Source organism: Leopardus geoffroyi, chromosome C3 (genome assembly GCF_018350155.1).
Source record: "Leopardus geoffroyi isolate Oge1 chromosome C3, O.geoffroyi_Oge1_pat1.0, whole genome shotgun sequence".
Taxonomy (NCBI): Eukaryota; Metazoa; Chordata; class Mammalia; order Carnivora; family Felidae; genus Leopardus; species Leopardus geoffroyi.
In genome coordinates, this window is record NC_059338.1 from 2813904 (window position 1) to 2834891 (window position 20988).

At 60.2% G+C, this 20988-nt stretch overlaps 1 protein-coding gene and 1 long non-coding RNA gene across 5 annotated transcripts in view; both read right to left on the bottom strand.

The window, feature by feature from the left end:
• Nucleotides 1-3024: 3024 nt before the first annotated feature.
• On the bottom strand, nt 3025-4068 carry LOC123585927. The gene is made up of 2 exons (XR_006706491.1): nt 4017-4068; nt 3025-3545 (listed from the first exon to the last, which is right to left on the bottom strand). It is a non-coding gene; the product is annotated as an uncharacterized LOC123585927 (long non-coding RNA).
• A 14759-nt stretch (nt 4069-18827) lies between these two features.
• FCRL5 (Fc receptor like 5) overlaps nt 18828-20988 on the bottom strand; it is a 38531-nt gene continuing 36370 nt past the window's right edge. For all 4 annotated transcript variants that reach the window (XM_045454672.1, XM_045454671.1, XM_045454669.1 and 1 more), the window contains one exon: nt 18828-19953. In XM_045454672.1, the coding sequence (XP_045310628.1) occupies nt 19799-19953 (155 nt within the window). In that variant the 3' untranslated portion in view covers nt 18828-19798. The remainder of the gene's footprint in view (nt 19954-20988) is intronic.

Genomic DNA, 20988 nt, shown 5'->3' on the forward strand with positions numbered 1-20988 from the left:
TCCCCAGACGGGGCCCCACGACCTCTGAGAACCTTGTCTCCCGTGGACCCTGGGGGAGCAGCCCCATAACTCCCCGCCGGCCGTGCCCTTTCCCCGCCCACGGAGGCTCCCCCCAGCTGCTCAGAGCCTCGGATCCTAAGGCTGGACCCCAGGATGGCCGGGGACACGAACTGAAGGTAGTCAGCCTATGGGCTGGGAAGTCCCTTCTGGGGATGTGGAAGCCCATCCTAAGGCTTTGGACGACCATCGCTGGTCACTCAGCAGGGAGGAGCAGGGACTGGACTCCTAACCGTGATCTCTGAGGCCCAACATCCCAGCCCCCGTCCCTTCCCACCGTTGTGGCCTCCAAGAGTCACCCCGTCCACTCTGGGCTCCCCGACCTGCTCTGCGCTCCTCGGACAAGAGAGCATCAACACCGCCTTCTTCCCCCGCTCCTGTCCAGTAACGGGGACGGTCCTTCAGAAGGCTCAGTCCCTGGCCTCGCGGTTAGAAACTCCTCGGACGGAGGCCCCACCCGGGCAGCTCACCACTGGTCACTTTGGCGTGATGGGGAGCAAGTCGGCAATGCCCCTGTCCCTGTCCCTGCACCCCCGGGGAGCGCCTCGGGGGAAGAATGTCTGCTCACCAAAACCACTGTGTGGGGGACAGGGCCCAGGGCCCCGGAGGGAACCCCCAGCAGCTGCAGGTCAGGGACACGGGAGGGGCCGCCAACACACGTGCCACGCCGGCACCCCACCAGGGACATTTCGACCCCACATACTGATCTCTGTCACTCGCCGCCGTCCTGGGCAGCAAGAGCTAACGTCACCCGTGCACAGCGTGTCTGGTTTCTGCGGTTCCCAGGCTCGGTCCCTGCGAGAGGCGGCAGATATCAAGATTAGCGTCCATTTTACAGATGAGTAACATCGGGGCCCATTTAGGGTATTTGATGAGCCCACGGTCTGGAAGCCGGGACATGGCGGGGCCAGGCCCACATCTCAGGCTCATAGGCCACTGGTCTGTCCAGACCTCAGTCCCTCCTGACCTTGAGAAGCCCCACTGGAGGGGAAGGGGGAGGGAGGCCAGGCCTGCCCCTGGACAGCCTCTCTCCTTTCTCACACCCCCAGGCAGAGGAAACAGGCCCTGTGGCCTGAACCCTGCAGCATCTGAGGTCCAAAGAGGCCCCTGCTGACCACAGCCACCCCCCTACACTGCCTGCGTCACACGTGGGCCAGCCCCTCCAGCCCTGCTCACCATGGGGCTTACTTCTCCCACACTCAGCCGCTTCCGGAACTTTCTAACCAGACTGGCAGCAGCTAATTTAGATCATGACCCTGAGCCGGAGAATGCGCCCTAGGCAACATGGCTTCTGTGCTGACCCGCGGGCTTCGGGCTGGAACCCCTCCTGGACGTGCCGGGGCCACAGTCAGCTGCTGGGAGAGCGGCTTTAGGACCAGACCCAGTGAGAATCTCATCTTTTTCACTCATTCCCTGCATGTCCGGGGACCAATGGCTCCATGGACCTGAGCCAGTGAGCTCTCAACACGGAGGGATTTGGAGACGCTCCAGGGGTCACTGGGTTAATCACCGGGACTGTGTGGGGCCGGTGAGGTCACCAATGTTCCAGAAAGCCTCCAATTGTATCCAGAATGCCCGTCTCCAGGAGAAACCTCCTGCGTCCGGAATGTGTTGGCTTGACTCCTGAGCAGATTCCCAGCAGCTCCCCGTCCAGATTCTACATTTCCCTAATTTCCTTTCACAGAAATAGGACTGACCTTGAGGACGGGAAACCCCTGAGGATAGAAACTCCTTCCGTCTCCAGCGCCCGTCAGCATTTCAGTTCAGGAGCCCGCGGCCGGCTCCCAACAGAGAAACGTGAGGGTATATTGCAGACGCTCACCAACAGCACAATGGAGTCTGTCCCCCAGGAGAGGGAGGCCACTGAGCCCAAACATAACGCGCGCACGTGTGGCCATCGGACGGGGACCGACAGAAGAGGAACGGGAAATGCGTCTGCCTCCCGCGTGCGCCAGAAACAAACGCGAGATACTGCGTCACGTGAACCCCGAGGTCGCACCGCGGGTGGATCCTGAGTGCCCACGGGCCCCACGCGCCTGGCGTCTCTAACAGCAATCCCAGAGGGAACGGGACTGGTGATGAGGCCCTCCCGCCCTGGGGTGTGTGAGTAGCCGGGTCCTGCCTGCACTGTCCTCCCTCGGGACACCGGCTCTGACACGGCACGGGAGCCTCCCCTCCCGATGACCTTCAGGGCCAGGACCCCAGTCATGACACTGCCGTCTATTGCCAAACCCCTCAAAACCCCCCACCCGGGCGTGGAAGGGCCCCTCCCTCCTGGAGATGGCCGACCCGGGGGCGGACCCCGGCCATGTACTCAGACCTGCCCCCGACCCTCCAGGCCCAGTGACAGCGGCCTCGGCCCTTTCCAGCTGGTGAGGGTCCAATACTCCGTCCCCCACCCCTTCCTTTCCTGGGCCCCTGCCGAGGGATCCTGGGGAGGGGGGAGGCAAGTCACTGTCCCCATTGTCTGTAGGGTCCCCAGATCTAGGAGGGCCTGCTTGCCAGACTCTGACAATCGGAGCAGGGCCCCGACCTGACCTGGGGGAAAATTACCGCTGAGGATGCCACCGACCTGTTGTTACATCTGGACCTGGAAATAGTTCGACCCACATCCCGGAGCAGAGGCCCAACTCTACTGTCCTAACAGAATCTACCTGTGGGGACTCAATAGGCCTTGTGGGCCGGGGACATCTGGCACTGTGTGTTCCCGAGCAGTGCTGCCTTGCATCTTCGGGCGGTTGACATTATTGAGCTCCTACTGTATGCCAGGTGCCGAGGCCCCTCACTTGACGGTGTCCTGTGTCTCAGGGCACCCGAGCATGATGGACAAGCAGAGCAGCAGGACCAGGACCCCCTCCTCCCCGGCTGGGGGTCCCCGTCTGGCTGGGGGTGAAGTCAGGAGCTTCCGAAGGAAATCGGGGCCCCTGAGGTCCAGGAAGCTCTTTCCATCTTGCGTCCTCATGTGTCACGCGGGCCATGTGGGTAGTGGGCACGCAATGCATGTTTTCTGGATGTGAGGAAGGCTCTACTCCCACAGACCTTACAGAGGAATTGGGACAATTCTCTGGGCACCAAGCTTTGGTGTGGGTCACACACTGCACCAGATACAAGCAGACGATGCCTCCCACAGGCGTCCCCAGCGATGAAGGCCTGAGGCTCTGAGCTGACCTCTCCCTGAAGGTTTTTCTAGACTCAGGTCAGAGCTCAGAGGCCCTGCCTGCCTGACCTCTGCTCCTCGGGCTTCTGACCACCCAGTTCCCACAGATCTGGCCAGAGAAGGCTGCCTGTTCCCGCCACCCCTGTCCCATCCCGGTGAGCACCTGCCTCACCCCTGCCCCAGCAGGCCCAGACCCAGGACCCGGCGCAGGCTCACGATGGGGACAGCGACCACGGGCTCTGTGCCTGGGGTTTCTCTGACCCTGAGCCCTCACCTCACCTTGGGACTCAGCGAATATCGGAGGAGTGTGGCCAGGTCACCCAGACATTAGCTGAAAAACAAGCAGAAATGACTGAGGCTCATTCTGGGTCCTGCACACCACCCACCCCTACTGGTTTTGGGGGCCCATCCTCCTCTCGATGGGTCTGCACCCCCACTCAACCTCCCATGAGGTCGTCACTCTGTTCTCCAGGACAGAGGGTCTGTGGGTGCTCCAGGCCCCCAGGGCCCTGTGCCGGACAGCCCGCACCCCCAGACCTCTCACGCCGGCTGTGCCCAGCCTGGCCTCCGGGGTCAGTGATCGCCTGTGCTCCCCCTGTCCAGGCAGCGCAGCCCCCTTGTGTGTCCAGCAAATCCCTGAGGCCCGGCCACACCTTCCCCCGGGATGAGCAGGGGGCTGGGGCACGTCCCCTTCTCTTCCTGCCAACCTCTCCAGGTGATTCAGCCCTTAAAGCCTGTTCCTTAACCCACAGGTATATTCAGGAATTCCTCCTGAAACCTGGTGCACGACTAAGAGACCCACCTTGCAAAATGGCACAAGACCCTGGAAACAGCAGTGGGGACACAACAGGGGCGCCTGGGTGGCTCAGTCGGTTGGGTGACCGACTTCAACTCAGGTCATGATCTCACGGCTCGTGAGTTCGAGCCCCGGCGTCGGGCTCTGTGCTGACAGCTCGGAGCCTGGAGCCTCCTTCGGATTCTGTGCCTCCCTCTCTCTCTGGCCCCTCCCCTGCTCATGCTCTGTCTCTCTCTCTCTCTCTCTCTCTCTCAAAAATAAATAAACATTAAAAAAAATAAATGTAAAAAATAATTTAAAGGACATAGAAACAAAGAGAGGAAACTGAGGCACCTGGCTGTTTGTCCAGCCCCCCCCCCCCACTGCCCTCCCTGAGCCAGGCGGCTTCGTTGCACCCCCACCCCGGACCTCCCACCCTGTACTTCCCTCTGCCTCCACTTTCCAGGTTCATGGTCTTTGCCTCGGTTTCTTTGAAGAAATGTCCCAAGAGCCTTCGTATTCCTCTGCCTCTGAAAGTCAGATTAAGCCTGTCCCACGTGCTTGTGTGAAATCACCACCTAAACTTGCAGCAGCCCCGTCCTGTCCGGGAGGGTCCTGGTGAAGAATCGGGCTGGGACCCAGAGCGGGGCTCCCCTGGGAGAACCTGGTCCTGTTCCTGGAAGGGATCCTGAGCAAGCCTCCCGGGAGGGGAGCCGTGTGGACCGCAGACACAGCTGTGTCCCTGGGGACCCGGGGGAAGGGGCCCGGACTCGCTGGGGGAAGGGGTGGTAGGAGGAGGCTGGGAAGCAGGTCAGTTCCACCGAGGGAGCAGACAGAGTGGGGCCGTCCCGCCTCCTGGGGAGCCCGGCCCTCGTCATGCTGGGGGGGTGGGGGCGGGGCACAGGCCTCGAGCGTCCCCCGCGTGCAGGGCCCTGTGCAGGGGGCTCCGCGCCTTCTCCGGGACCCCCTGTGGCTCCGCGGTTCTCTCCTCCCCACCTGCTCTACAGAGGTGCCGGCACCCGCACCAGGACTCGCGGGAAGAAGGTCGGGATCGAGTGGGAGGGGCCGCAGATGACAGACCACAGGCTCTGTGACCGGCCTTGTGTGCACCCCCAGAACAGGCCAACTCGGCCATCCCGTTCCTGCTGCCTACGGAGGTGGTCCAGCTGGAGAGAGGCGGGCAAGGGCTCACGTCTGGGGAAGGGGACTTTGGGATTCGTGAGGACACAGGGAGACTCCTGGGGGCCGGGGCGTCCCTGTCCTGACCCCTGCTGCTTATGTGGAGTGTTTCTTTAATTCATTCACCTAGAGGTTTATGCTGTGATCTCTCTGTATTATTCCCACAACTGGGAAGGTCTTTTTTAATTTAATTTAATTTTTTATTCTTTTTTTTTTTTTTTTTTTTTTTTTTTTTTTTTTAAAGGGAGGGTCCTTAACAGAGAACACTGTGGACAACTTTTGAGCATAAATTGTTCCCAATATTTTCGGTTTTTCCGCCTTGGGATCTATTCACAGATGTGAGTGACGAGGCGCATGCTGGGAATGATTCACATTCTCCCTACTCACCGCCCTTGTGGGTCTAGAACACCAGCAACTCGGAACTTGAGCCCCAGGTTTCTGAGCTGCTTGTATTTTCTCTTTTCTGATTTCTACGCTCATCCCTGAACATGATCCACTGGAAAATCCCGTCATATTTGGGTGGCGAGACCACTACATTTTGCGAGAGAGGGTCCCTGAGGGAGAAACTACTAAGGACTCAGGGGGGCCTGGGGGAACCGGAGAGGCTTCCGGAGCCTGTGAGGACCTGCTGTCCCTGCGGACGAGGAGCCGTGCATGTCCTTCCGTTTGGGGCCACTCGTCCTGCTCCATAGCAGCGGCTCCTGTGTTGCCGGGGACCCGGAGCCAGCCCTGTCCTCCCCCCACCCTCCCCCCCGCCCCCACACCCCTCACCCCCCCCCCCCCCCCCCCCCGCCGCCCGGCATGGGCAGGAGCAGGTGCACTATTGCGTGCCCGACTCCACAGTGATCACTTTTCTTCCATTTAATGTTTCAACCTGTCCCAAGCAGGCAGGTGCTCTCCCATGACCTGGGTCCTCCCGCAGTTCCCTGCAGAGGAAAACTTAAACCCGAGTCAATCTGGAAGGAGCCCCCCTTCCCAGAGATTCAGTGTCAGGAAGGCTCCGGTTTGGGGGAAGAGGCAGGTTATTCACACGCCAGGTACCAGAAGCTCCTCTCCTGCCCCTACCTCAGCTCAGTTTTGAGAATGGGACGATCAGAGGGCTCCGAACTGGGGTGCAGAGGGCAGTTGGCCGCTTTACGAGGTCACTTGCCGCCAGGCTGTGGCCTCTCATGCCACAGCAGCGGGAGGAGCAGAGCATTTCTGCTGGTGTGCTGGCTGCAGGGTCCCCGTGTCCCCTGTTTCTGCCTCTTGGAGCCGCAGACCAAGACCGTGGGCTGGGCCTGTGCCTGTGGTTGCTGGGAAGGACAGGAGGGGAAGACTGGGCCCGAGGGCACCTGGTGGTCCCTTCCCCAGCTGGGCCCTGGGACACAACACCAAAAGAACCCACAAACGCGCCGCTAAAGGTCCCAGAGGCCAGAGTTCAGGGCTGTCAAGCAGCTGGAAGTTTGGAGGAAAAATCAGAAAGCGTGAGAATCTAGAGGGACTGAGACCCCAAATCAGACAGCAATGTGTCAACCCCCTACCTGGCAGCTAAAGAGTTCCCACAAGGGGGAGACCCTGGGGACCCCGTGAAAAGAACAGCACAGCAGAGAGGGACCTCTTGCGGACAGATGGAGCCACGCAACCGGAGATTTTCTCTTACTTTTTTTTTTTTTTTTGGTAATGTTTATTCATTTTTGAGAGACAGAGACAGAGAATGAGTAGGGGAGGGGCAGAGAGGGAGGGAGACACAGCATCCGAAGCAGGCTCCAGGCTCTGAGCTGTCAGCACAGAGCGGGGCTTGAACCCACGAACCGTGAGATCATGACCTGAGCCAAAGTCGGACGCTCAACCGACTGAGCCACCCAGGCGTCCCGTCTCTCATAATTTTAAATGCACGTGGACTGTATGAGTCAGAAAATCTCACTCTTGGTTGTTGACTCCGAAGTCCTATTCCCAAAGAAATGGAAACCAAGGCTGAGGCCAGCGGAGATGAGATCGGTGTCCAGGGAGGGAAATTTCCCCCACCCGGGGCCGCTCTTGCAAGACCCCGAGAGCGAGTGCCTCCTTAAAGCTTGCACCTGACGCTTCCCCTGCCTCACCCTGGTCCCAGCCCTGAGCAAACGTGGCCGCACGAAGACACGCGTGTTCGTGGCATCGGTATGTGTAACAGCCCAAATGGGGAAACAGCTCGAGTGTATCTGTTGGTGGGTGGACAATCACGCTCTGCTGCATCCACACAGGGCAGCGTTATTCAGCACCAGGGAGACGCCAGCCACGAACACGCACGGAAATGTGGGGGGCTCTCCGAGGCACGATGCTTAGCGGAAGGCATCAGACACAAGAGATCACAGACCGCATGACTCCGTTTACATAAATTTCTAGAAAAGACAAAATTACAGAGTCAAAAAGCAGATCGGGCGTTGGATGCCCGAAAATCCAGGGGGATCCAGAGGGAGGGGGACGGATTGAAAAAAGGGTTAGCGGTGGAAATATTCCCCCCCCTGCATCGTGATGGTGGCTCCCTCACTGGGTACCTCTGAACAAATGCGTGCATTACGCATCCTTCAAGGCAAACAGGACTTGCTGGGGCCCTGAGACAGGCTTTCAAGCCCCGAGGCTCACGGACAATCTCGACCACGGGGGGAACCGATCCAGACGCCAGACAAGGGTTTGTCCAGCCCTCTGCGTCTCACCTTCCCAGGACCGGGTGAGGGGTAGCATGCGCTGGGAGAGTGAAACGCACGTTAAAGAAACAGACGCACCCGTCCTTACTCACAAACAGCAAACGCTTCCGAACCAAAGCAGAGGATTCCAGGGGCCCGTGGAGCCCGGGAACCACCCAGAGAAGGGCGTGGAAAGGCGCAGAAGTGGGGGGAGCAGGGTTTGTGCTTCACCAGCTATTTTTTTTATTGATGTGTAAGGTACGTAGAGTGGAAGTTACCGATTTTAAGTGTACGAGATTTTCTCGTGTTTCCCAGAAGGGGTGGGGGGGGGGGGAAACGTAACTTTCCTACAACTCTGTCTTAGATTCATTTAGGTTTTTTACTTCTTGGGCTGCCGTGGGGACAGTTTGATCTGCTATGTGCCTCAAGACATGAGTAGGCACGCCTGGGGGGGGGGGCTCAGTCAGTTAGGCGTCCGACTCCTGATGTCAGCTCAGGTCATGATCTCGCGGTTCGTGAGTTCGAGCCCTGAGTGGGGCTCTGCACTGACAGAGTGGAGCCTGCTTGGGATTCTCTCTCCTTCTCTCTGCCCCTCCCTCACCCGCACGTGCTCTCTCACTCTCTCTCAAAATAAATAAAATTAAAAAAACCTTAGGGGCGCCTGGGTGGCGCAGTCGGTTAAGCGTCCGACTTCAGCCAGGTCACGATCTCGCGGTCCGTGAGTTCGAGCCCCGCGTCGGGCTCTGGGCTGATGGCTCGGAGCCTGGAGCCTGTTTCCGATTCTGTGTCTCCCTCTCTCTCTGCCCCTCCCCCATTCATGCTCTGTCTCTCTCTGTCCCAAAAATAAATAAACGTTGAAAAAAAAAAAAACCTTAAAAAAAGATATTATGAGTAAAGCTGTGCCTCCCCTTTCGGTTTGGATCCTCCTTTCAGAACCATGTGGTTGGGCCGGATGTTGATGTCTGCGGCTACTCAGTTACTGCGACAGGTGGGTTTAGACACGGGAGGCCATGGGCTGCGAGCTTAGTCTGTGGATTTGCTCTGAACTTGCCAGGAGAACTTGCACCTGAGGCGAGTGAGTGGCCTGGGCTTATGACATGGTTCCATTGCATGGTGACAGTAATGGCCTTTTGATTTGTGTGTGTGTGTGTATGCGCGTGTGTTCATTTTTGCACCGCCCTTGTGTAGCCAGCATCATTGGCATCATTATCTCTAGGAGCAGAGCCTGGAGAAAACAGCGCATTGGCAAATGTTGCTTTTTTGCAAACCCTTCTGGGAGAAACTGTTGGGTGAGGTAAAGAGCTTCGCAGAAGTTACAAAGCTTTTTGTCTTTCTTTCTTTCTTTCTTTCTTTCTTTCTTTCTTCCTTCCTTTCTTTCTTTCTTTCTATTTTACTGGAAAAAAAACATAACAGACTATCTAGGCTGCCACAGGGCTAAGAGTTACGTTCACTTGGAATCAAGAGACTCCCCACACTTGAGACGCTCGTTGGTGTCTGGGCAGAGCACCCCCTCCCCGCCCCCGCCCCAGCACGGTGGCAAGAGTGTGGAAATCACAAGGTGCTGTTTGGAACTGCCCAGCGTCACGCGTCTTGTGCGCACTAGCACCGTATGAAGGCAGTGGGAGCTCAGGTGAGCTGGGGAGGGACGCTCCTCACCTTCTACTTTAATTTTCAGAGGCTACGGGGTGGGTGGCGCCCACGCAGATCGCCAGCTCTCCAGTTGTCGTCCAGCATTCTACACTCTTCTGCTAAGGCCCCTTTCAGACTCTGCACCGTGAGGTCCAGAGCTGAGGCTGCAGAGCTGAGCTGAGCCGAGCTGGGAGGGGAACCCACATTCTCGGCCTCGCAGGCAACACCAGCGGCAACGTCTCGTGGCTCTGGGGTCAGTGGTCTTCGATGCAAACGCCGGCAGAGGCGGCTGTGGTGAGGGCCCTGGGGCTGCGAGGGGCTGTTTGGCTCCTGGCCATCTGGGCCCCAGCGACACCTCGAGGAGGCGCAGGAAGGATGGAGGGGACCTGGCCGCTCCTTCTTGCCGAGGTCCCCGAGATGTCTTTGGCTGCCGAGTAGGAGGAAGGTATTGATAGTAACTGGAATGGCCAGTATTTATATAACTCAAAGCTCATCAGCATTGTAATGAACCAGTGCTGCAAAGGACTGTGGGAAATGGGGTACCAGTGGGTTGCATTAGTGAGGTTATAGTCCTCCATTTACTGGGTCAAGAGAATGGGTTGATGACTTAAAGTGAGTCAACTTCTATTTTTATTTTTTATATTAAACCGTTTGAAAATTGTTTACATGTTTTATTTATTCTTGAGAGAGAGAGAGAGAGAGAGAGAGAGAGACAGGGTGTGAGAAGGGGAGGGGCAGAGAGAGAGAGAGAGACAGAATCTGAAGCAGGTTCCAGGCTCCGAGCTGTCAGCACAGAACCCGATGTGGGGCTCGAACTCACGGACCGCGAGATCATGACCTGAGCGGAAGTCGGACGCTGAACCGACTGAGCCACCCAGGCGCCCCGGCACCGGGAGTTTTAAGAGGATCGGAGATCCTGGCGGGAAGGCCTGTGCTTGTGCTGTCAGCGACACCCGGTGGCGCGAGGCGGAACTGCAGCCCCGCTGACCGGTCCCTCCTGGATACGCTCCCCTTTCTTGGGAAGGAGTCTTGACACGGGGTGACCAGCCGTCCCTCGCCTCTGCTGTCCCGTCTGTGTGCACTGCGGCTCCCCGGCCTCTGGAAGCAACTATATGGAAAGAAGTGGGCGCCATGTGCCTTTTAGAGGAAGTTTCCAGTTAGGCGTTTCCAAGAACCACGGTGGTCCCACGATGCACGCGGCGTGGCTGGAGTGGCGCCGGACTGATGTTTTGGGGAATCAACGCCCTGCCGGCAGAAGGGCTTAACCAGCATCTGAGCAGACGCTCACGGCGCCCGTCCAGCAGGGGCGGGGACGGGCCCAGGCTCCCGGCTCCCATCGGAAGCTGACCCTCTGGGGAACGGGGCTGGAGGTCTCCTGCCCGGCGGCCAAGTGCATGACGTCAGGGCGTGAGAGCGCCGCGCACACATGTCTGGAAGCGGCACTGACGCTCTGGGGACCTTTCTACAATGAGACGTTGAGCCCGGGCGCCGGCACTCTGACCAAATAGGGCAAAGAAACTGACGTGCCTCTGTGTCAACGAAACTCTGGCCCGTCACCACGGTGCCACCTTTCCACCATCATGGTTGACAAAACACGTGTTCACCGAGGGGCATGGGCTCCTGAGCCCTGCTCGCCTCTTGCCCCCAGCTGGAAGAAAGCCGCGCGGGTCTGCCCCGGACCCGGTTGCCTCACGTGGGACACAAGGGCAAGTCTGTCACCTTGCGCCCGGTTGTCGCCCGAAGACCGGGCAGAGGCCGGGGCTCCCACCTTCCCCAGCGGCTCTCTTTCCGGATGCTTCTGGGCTTTGAGGGTGAGTGCTTGCTGCCCTCCTTCCCTTCCAACGCCGGCACGCTCCCTTGCTGAGAGCTCCCGGAAGGACTGGAAAAGCCCCTCGAGGAGGACTGTCGTCCCTGTGGCCCGAGGCCACCGGCTGCTGTCCCTGCAGACGCCCGTACGCGCCATTCTGCCCCGTCAGGCAGCTTTCCGCCTGTCCAGAGCCCTGCCGAGGGCCTTTCCGCCCTCTCATGTAGCTGGCCAGACGGGAGCCACAGTCTGGTTGTGGGCGACAGACTGTGCCAGGGGCTCTGTTACCCAGAGCCAGACTTTGTTTGGAACACTCAGTTTCGACTGTTACGTATTTGCTTGGTGTGTATTTTTCTCAAGCTTCGTCTCCTTCATTTCACGCTTGTTGGGAGGAAAAATCTTGCTCTGAAGACAGGTGCTTATTGTCACCAGCCCTTCGAGAAAACACTGTTGGCCACGAAGCCTGCCTCACTCACTGGCCACGCAGCCGCCACGCGTCCTGCTGTGCGTTGGTCCCTTGAGCCTTGCACCTGTCGTGTTTCCGTGTCCCTGCGAGGGTGGCCTGTGCAATCCGTCCCCACCACACGGGGTCACTGGCTGTCAAGGGCTGCATGTAAAACACAGAACTGTTCTTTTCCTTCTGAAGCTGGTGACCTCGTGAATGTGGCCCAGGCCCAGTGGGACCGAGAGTCTCAGGAGTGTCTGGGGGTCTGACCAGCCTCCCTGTGAGCTATCTCGGCCCCTCCTTCCCTCCCACGGGGCCCCTGGCCCAACTTGCCCTCCCTTCTCTGAAGGCAGCTTTCACCAGCCACTTAAATGTGGGTTTCCTCCTCCCTTGTCCCTGACTTTGGACTAAGCTCCTTTGTGCTTGGGTATTCCTGGGCCTCTCTCAGGGTTTTACTGGTTTTTCATCTGGGGATACAGACGAGGGGCACAAAATAGGCAAGTTATACAATTCAAGAACTCCTGGGATGCCTGGGTGGCTCTGTTGGTTAAGCGTCCAGCTCTTGGTTTCAGCCCAGGTCATGATCTCACGGTTCGTGGGTTCGAGCCCCGTGTCAGGCTCTGTGCTGACGGTGCGGAGCCTGCTTGGGAGTCTCTCTCTCTCTGCCCCTCCCCTGCTCATGCTCTCTCTCTCAAAATAAATAAAAATAGTAAAAATAAATTAAAAAAAATAAAATGCTTAAGAAAATTCAAGAACTCCTATAGATGTGACCTGAGGCTTACCAGCAGCTGAGAGTTTTTGTGAAAACCACACAGGCAGGGGAGCTTCCAGGGGGACGGAGGGGAGACCGGCTGGGGAGGTGGTGGCCAAAACCTCCGGGTGTCCTTCTCCAGTGTTGGTGGGAGCTGGGATCAGTCAGGTCTTGTTTAGGTATGAAATAGGAAGTTTCTGCAGTAAGAACCCTACGTTAGGTTTAGTTTAAAAAAAAAAAATTTTTTTAATGTTTATTTATTTTTGAGAGAGACAGAGACAGAGCATGAGTGGGGGAGGGGCAGAGAGAGAGGGAGACACAGAATCCGAAGCAAGCTCCAGGCTCCGAGCTGTCAGCACAGAGCCCGACGCGGGGCTCGAACTCGCGAGCCGTGAGATCATGACCTGAGCCGAAGTCGGACGCTCAACCGATGGAGCCACCCACGTGCCCCTAGGTTTAGGTTTTAATAAAAAAAATTCAGAAATCCCTAAAATTTTTGTTTGGCTGGAAGAGAGCAGTGGAATCTCTCCTCTGGCACGACGATCCTTCCAGCAAGTCCCCCAGCACCAGGCACTGGGGCCGTTTGACGAGCAAGCTGCCGAATCATTTGTGCAGACCTCCTTCGTTTTCCAAATCAGCTCTACCTTTTACCTAATTGGCTTCTTATGACTTCACAAACTTATCTAAACCTCTCACCCTTTACACTATTGGAACACCAAGGTATTAATGTGTATGATTCTGTAAAAACAAAGGAAGCGTCCTTGCATTGGGGGGGGGGTGGTCTTCTCTTTCTGTGGGTCGTTAGGAAACAAGACGAAAACCAAAATCAAAACCAAAGCGCAAACAAACCGAAGATTTTTCCTTTTTCTTTAAGTCTCGATAGCAGGGACTTTCCTGGTGACGAGTGGTCTTGGCCACCTGGGGCCGCTGGGTTAGCCGGGTTCTCCGGGGGAACAGAGCCAACGGTCCAGGCAGACCCACCGCCAGAGGGGAAGAGTCGCGTTACGAGGGTTGGCTCGCCATACGCCGAGGCCAGGGAGTCCCCGTCGGCGGGACTGGGGGTGGGAGAAGGCGGGCGCCCCACTCGAGGACGGGTGGATGTGCCCTCCGTCCCCCCGTTTCTTCTTCTGGTGGGGCCTCAGCCGATTGGCTGGTGCCATCGGCGGCGGCGAGGGTGATTTTCGCTCTGTCTATGGATGCAACTGCTGTCTTCTTCTGGGGACGCCCTCGCAGACGCACGTGGGATTAAGGCTGTGCCAGTTCTCCGGGCCTCGCTCAGCTCAGTCAAGTGGACGCATAAAGCTAACCATCACGGCCACCATCGGGCCGGGGGGCTTAAACCGCACGCACCCCGTGGGTTCGAGGGCTCTGGGCTCATCCCCTAAGTGGCTGGCAGAGGCTCGGGGGCCTTCACCCGGGCCTCCCCGAGTTGCCCGTCCCTCGCCCACGCCATTTCTCCACAACCACTTTCTTCACGTTGGCCACAGACGACAGACCAGACCAGAAGAAATGTGGACAAACCGAGTGTCCCGGGGGGCGAGTCTGGGCACCGGATCCCACCGTCCTGCCTCCGTCACAGACACCCCAGCCCGGGACCCAGGCTGCCCAGCAGTGCCGTCGTTTGCCGCTGCGGTGACGCGTGTGGGGGCCGGCCAGCACGTGCACACAGGCCCAGCCTGGACAGAAAGAGCTTGAGAGCTCCCGGGTTGTCCTGAGGCAGGAGACCACACGGTCCCCCCCGCGGGCCCGTCCCCTCGGCAGGGCTGAGCCCCCCGGGGCAGGACAGGCCCTCGTCACGGGGTGTCGGCCGCAGTGGCCTGGTGGCCCCGCGCCCGCCCTGTCCGGTCCCTCCTTGGGTTTCGGAGAGGCCTTTCTGGGCCCATGCGGTCGGAACAACGTGACCGGGCTTTGGCTGAGCCTTTGTCGTTGTGTGTGTGTCCTGGAGCTGGAAGAGGAGGGAGACCGACTTTTGTCACCCCCAGGGCCGTTTGTCATTTTAATAAAGGTGACAGGTGCACTGGCATCATCGCAGGCCCCCCCCCCCCCCCCCCCCGTGATAAATGTGATCACAGGTGATGGTGCTGTAGCTGCTGCTTGAGGAGCCCTTCCACGCGCCCGGCCCGCTGCGAACACCAGTCCTGCATTGCTCCCAGGCTGCTCCGGGAGACCCCGAGCCACCTGCCCGTTCCATGGCCAGCGCCTCGGAGCAGGCCTTGAACTTCGCCGAGAGGCAGGCCTCCTTCTTAAAAGCGTGCGTTCCTTTCAGCGCGTGGTCTGGGAGTCTCGGCAAGTATACACGATCACGGAACCCCCCCCCCCCCCCGCGGTCGGAGAGACCATTCCACCCCTGCCACGAGCTCCCCGTGCCCACCGTGGGGCACCCTCCCCCCACCCCGCCAACGCCGGCAGCCGCCGACCTGTCCGCTGCCCCTTGCGAGGACATCACGAAGACGGGGGCGCGCCGCCTCCAGGGTGTGGAGATGGCCTCTTTCGCTCGCTGGGACGCGTCCCGGGCTCAGGCCCCTGGTCACACCTGCCGGGAGTTTGGTCCGTTCAGGGCCGCGTGGGATTCCGCCGTATGCCGTTTGCTCCTTCCGTTTATGAGTTTACCGCATCAGGGATATTTGTTCGCGTTGTTTCCAGCTTTTGGTGACTGTAATCAAAACTGCTAAAACCATCCGTGTGCCGGTTTGGGGTGCAAATGGTGGTTTTCATTTCCCTCGGGCGAGTACACGGGGGGCCGGACGGCGGGCTGGTGCAGTAAGTGTGGGTTTAACTTTATGGGAAACGGCCAAACTGAGCAAACTTTTTTTGTTGTTTTTACAATTTGTACATCTTCGGGCTCACCGCAACCGTTTGGGGCAGGTGCTCTGGTCGTCCCGCTCTCCAGGCGAGGGCACTCAGCCCCCCCCCCCCCCGGGCCAGGCGGCCTGCCCAGGGCGCACGCCGGCCCTGCGGCAGATCTGGGGAGCTTGGCCTCGGCCCTCCGGCCCGATGCCATCGCGTCTCGCTCACTGGCGTCTGTCGCTCTCACGCCGCTGCCTTCCCCCGCCTTCCCTCCTCACGCGGGCTGGCCCGGCCCCGCCCTCCTCGGGCCCCTTGTCCGTCAGCGTGCCCACCAGCCGAGCCCCGGTGGGTCCTCTCTCTCCTCCTGGCCTTGATCTTTCCTGCTGCCGGGGGCCGCGAACCCGGGAGCTGCAGGCCCGCCGGGCACCGACGCGAGGCCCTCCTCGCTTTTGCCAGTCAGAGCCCCCAGAGAATGCATCTGGAGAAGTCACTCCTTCGCTTCTATTTCTCTGGAAAATGACCAGACAGCCCCCAAATCGCGGAAGTCCATTCCCGAAGCGCTGAGCACATCCATTCCTCCGCCTCCTCCCTGATCGCCCTGCTCTCGCGTCACAAAGGACGCCGAAGTGCTCGTTTCGGCAGCACGTCTAAAAAAAGGACACCGGGTCATCTTCCGCCGTTTCCTCTGGAGCATCTTTGTGGCAGTTCAGCAGCTGCTTCCTCGTAACGATGAAGCAATAAAGGCAAACGAAACCGCGAGCACGGGCGCCTCCCTGCCTGCTCCCGAGAACACCCGCTCCGCGTGTACACAAACAGTGTCCCCACCTGTAATCCAGTCAAGCAGCTGTCGCTACTTTTCCTGTTGTGCGGATGAGGTAACCAGAGCCCGGGGAGGCCAGATGGGGAGCGGCAGGACCTTCGGACCCCGGGTCGCCCGTGCTTCACAAACGCCTCCGTCCACACGGGACGGGTGATCCGTGAAGCCTGCCGAGGACGTTGGTCGGGTAGCGAAGAGTGTGGGCACTTCTGGCTCCGACTGACCGATGCGTGGCCTCGGGCAAGTGGGGTACTCTCAGCCTCAGTTTCCCCATCTGTAAAAGGGACGCTGACGAGTACTTGTTGCACGGACTTCCTGGGAGGGTCGCGTGATGGATGCAGAACGCCTCACGAGCCACCTGGTGCTCATGAATAATAAATAGTAGCTGCTTTTGTGAGTTAGGTCTCTGTGGGGCGGGCAGTACTAACCAGCGGGGCTGAGAGGACAGGAGCGACCACGAGGCTGGCTAGCTGAAAGAGAAGAGGTTAAATCAGGGGACGGGGTGCAGGTCAGCGCACTGTCACAGAGGAAGACGGGCCTCGGGGAGGCACAAAAAGCACAACAAAGAGAAAGCAGCTGTGACCCAGGAGCGGTCGACATTGTCTTAACCCCCAACGTGAGGGAGGCCAGGCAGGCACCCGTCCTGTTCGAGGAGACCCCCCCCAAATGAGGATTCGTTGTTCTGAGCTGACTGAGGAAAACCCCGAAAGGTCTAGTGGAGGCAAGAGGCCACCATTATGATCGGGGTGGTGGTTTTCGTGTGTCAATTTGACCGGGCCACAGGGTGCCCGGATATTTGGACACTGTTCTGGGCGTGTCTGTGAGGGTGTTTCTGGAAGAGGTTAACATCTGGATGGGCTGGAGTGAAGCAGATTGTTCTCCTGAGTGTGGGTGGGCCTCGTCCAATCAGGCGAAGGCCCGGCTGGGACAAAGAGAGCTGAACCTCCTCCGAGTGAGAGGACAACTTCTCTTGCCTGACCCGCTCCGACTGCGGGCATCAGGCTCCTTCCTGCCTCGGACTCCGACTGAAATGTCGGCTCCTCCGGGCTCTCGAACCCGCTGGCCTTTGGCCTGAAACCATACCAGCTGTGAGTGCTCAGTTTGCCAACTGCCAATCTCGGGACTTGTCAGCCCCCATAGCCCCACGAGCCAGTTCCTGACAGCAAGTGAACACCTATGCCTCTGCATCTCCCTCTGGTTCTGTTTCTCTGGACAACGCTAGTGCACAACTAGGAAAGCTGAGGCGAGAGAGCCCAGCAGGCCGGCCGGCCTCCTGTTCTCCGGGCTGGAACCTGCGGCGGACCCGCCCCAGGGACAGCCTCCGCCTCCAGAGAAGACCCGGGGATCCGACTGGGGCGGGGGGGGGGGGGGTGGGAAGGAGGAAGGAAACAGATCCCCAGGCCGTATACAGGGCCCCGGTAAAGATGTACCGTCACCCGCTAACTGGGGAAGCCTGAGGGGTGCTCGGGGAAAATTCCAGCGTTTCCCTAGCTTCTTGTTGGGCCCGTCGTGCTCACCCTTGAAGCCCGCAGCCGGTCAGGGGTGAGGTGGGCAGAAGGAGTATCGGTGCCGACCCCACCACTGCAGGGTGCTCCCCCAGACCCGACGTTCGACCTCTGTGCGGCCTCCTCCCGGGAGCTCCCGGGCACTGGGGTTTTGTCCCTCGACACTCCAGCTCCAAAGCAGGTCAGAAGGGCAAACGTGTCAGAGGCCACTCCAGGTCCCTCGGCACCCGAAGCCGAGAGCCCCTCTCTGCCCCGCTCCCCTCCGCAAGTCACTTCGGCTGAATTCCCTGCCACGCGAGCCCCAGACCCCGCCAGGGCGCCGCCCCCCACCCCCCCGCCCCCGCGAGCCCCGCCCCTCCACGCGAGCCCCGCCCCTCCACGTGAGCCCCGCCCCTCCACGCGAGCCCCAGACCCCGCCAGGGCGCCGCCCCCCCCACCCCCGCGAGCCCCGCCCCTCCACGCGAGCCCCGCCCCTCCACGTGAGCCCCAGACCCCGCCAGGGCACCGCCCCCCCCCCCCCCCCCGCCCCCGCGAGCCCCGCCCCTCCACGTGAGCCCCAGACCCCGCCAGGGCACCGCCCCCCCCCCCGCCCCCGCGAGCCCCGCCCCTCCACGCGAGCCCCGCCCCTCCACGTGAGCCCCGCCCCTCCACGCGAGCCCCAGACCCCGCCAGGGCGCCGCCCCCCCCACCCCCGCGAGCCCCGCCCCTCCACGCGAGCCCCGCCCCTCCACGTGAGCCCCAGACCCCGCCAGGGCACCGCCCCCCCCCCCCCGCCCCCGCGAGCCCCGCCCCTCCACGTGAGCCCCAGACCCCGCCAGGGCACCGCCCCCCCCCCGCCCCCGCGAGCCCCGCCCCTCCACGCGAGCCCCGCCCCTCCAATGCCCGTGGCAGGTGCTCCCATGGTGGGAGCCGACTGTTCCACCAGGAAAGCCTCAGGGAGGAGCGACGGGGAAGGGAAATGTTTTCCCTGCAAAATCCCCGGCCCGCCTCCTCCAGGTCTTGCTGGGCTCCCTCCTGAGCCCCTGGTGGCGGGAGGGGTGCCGGCCCGGGCGGCGCCCCTCCACCGACACCCGGGGTCCGACGCGCTCCGGGCTCCACCCTCAATGTTGTAGCTAAAAAAATGAAATCTCAGGAAAGTTAACAGAATGCTACAACCGATGCCGTATGCCCTTCTCTGCATTCACCAGTTTGGGTTTTTGCCACGTTTGTGCTCTCTCCGTACACACACACGCACACACAAATGCACACTAAGACAGACACACGCTAACACAGACGCTAACATGCACATGAAAAAATGTTTACTGAATCACTTCAAGGCATTTCAGATATTTTCAAATAGTCTTAAAGTAATGCCAACTTACTGACTCAGTAGTATCAGTAATATATAGTTCATATTCAGTTTTCCCTAACTGCCTCCGAAGTTTCTCCTGTGGCTTTTTCTTGACCCAGAACCCGCTCGAGGTTCCCACCTGTCGGGCCTCCTCCGTCCCCCCGATGCTCTGAGGTGCCTCTGTCGGAATGTGCAGGTGTCCTCACGGGGATCAGGGCGAGCCTCCCGACAGGAGCTCTGTGCAGGTGAGACGCGCTCCTGCACCCACACCGGAGGGCTCACGGGAAGGGGATGTGAGCCCACCGGCAGGGGGTGGGCCCGCATGCAGGGGAGAAGCTCTCCTGCTGTCAGGGGCTGGCCTTAACGTCCCAGGCAGATGGGGGGCATGAAATGCAGCCCCATGGTGTGGAGGTCCACAGCCAGCTGCGCCCGTCCCCACTTGGTAGAGTCCCACGGTAGCCCCGCCAGACGGAAGAGCACTGAAGAAAGGAGCTGCAGGGGAGCAGGTGTCCGGGGGGGGGGGGGCGGGTGTCCAGGGGGAGCAGGTGTCTATGGTGGAGGTCTCTACAGGTGACGGGTGTCCACAGGAAGGGGGCAGGTGGCCTCCTCGAAGTCCAGGAGCAGGCTCCACTAGGAGTGGCTGGCGTGTGCATGGGAGTGGGACCCAGAACAGGGACCGTGGCTGAAGCCCGCTAAGGAAGCCAGGGGACGGGATGGCCCCGGGGGGGAGCAACGCGTCACCAGAGAGACCGCGAGGCGCACGGGCTGTCACTTGGGAAACGGCAGCGTCCCGTAGTCCCGTGCTCCGGTCACACCGAGGGCAGAGGCCAGGGGACGGGGCCTGGACCCGTTCAAGTCACCCCATGCCGATGTCCTTGCCCCCAGGATGGCTTGGGACGCAGGGCGTGTGTGTGGACTCAGCTTTGAGGAGCCACGTAGGCCGAGGGGCATGCCACCTTCACCTGGGAGTAGATGACAGACGAGCCCGGGGGGTCGGAAGGCCGGTGGCTGGCGGCCTGGCCGTGGGAGGGCGGGTGGGTCCGGAGGAGCCCTAACACGGAGTCCGAGTTCGCTGAGGGAGAAAGAGCACTGCTCAGCCGGGAAAGGAGGCCCAGAGCTCCCCGCGCCCCAGCCCCCGTGTCCCTGTGTCCCCGTCCCACCCTGGCGCCTCTCCCCACCCACGCGGCAGCCGCCCTGTACCGCAGGGGCCCTCTCCTGAGCCCTTCGCCTCTGGCCGGGCCTGGCCCCTCCTCGGCCTCACTTCCCACTCTGCTCCCCACGCCGCTCCCCGGGAGCCCGCGAGCAGGAACCTCCCTCTAATCTTGTCAGTGCTTTGAGTGCAGACCCCTGACCGAGCGGGGTGCTGTGCCCCTCTGTGGCCTCAGACGGGTCGCCGCCACTTCTGCCCTGGTGGTCTCGTCCACGGGGTGGGAGCGATAACGTCACCCGCCTCCGGGGTTACTGTGACCTCACGTGAGCTCACGCGTGTGTGCGTACCTTCCAGCGTCTGTCATGTGTCGCGTGTTTGCTGTGTGCCAGGTACGGTGCAGACGCACACGTGTGCACGTTTATGGCGTATTCACGTTTAGCACTTAAAACTACTTGGCACACAGGGACTTCGGAACACATGTGGATGTGATGTCAGACGTTATTATCACTTGTACACGGTCTTAAGCTGGAACGGAATAGGGCAGTCTGCAAGCAGGCTCTGTCCTTGTGGCTCGGTGTGACGCTCCAGGCTTCCTGGAGCCACACCGAGGAGCAGAGCTCAGTCGGGAGCTGGGACTCTGGAGACAGACCGTTCAGTGATGCACTTGCTTTGCGACTTCGGGCTAGTCGGTTCAGGTCCTCTGCCTCAGTTCCCTCGTTTCCAAGATTGAGGTAAGACAGTACTCGCCTCAAAGGGGGTTGTGAGCGTGTGTGAGTCCATGTGTTAACAGGTGCGCCATTGAACCAAGAATGGGCACAAACACGGTTCATCTGACTTTATACAAGAGGATCGGAAAACCAGAGGGAAGCAGAACGGCTAGAGTCACACAGCACTCTTTACGGAGCGCAGCTGGGAGCGGGTTGTCTCCCTGACGCCGGAGGGGTTGGGCTGGGACCG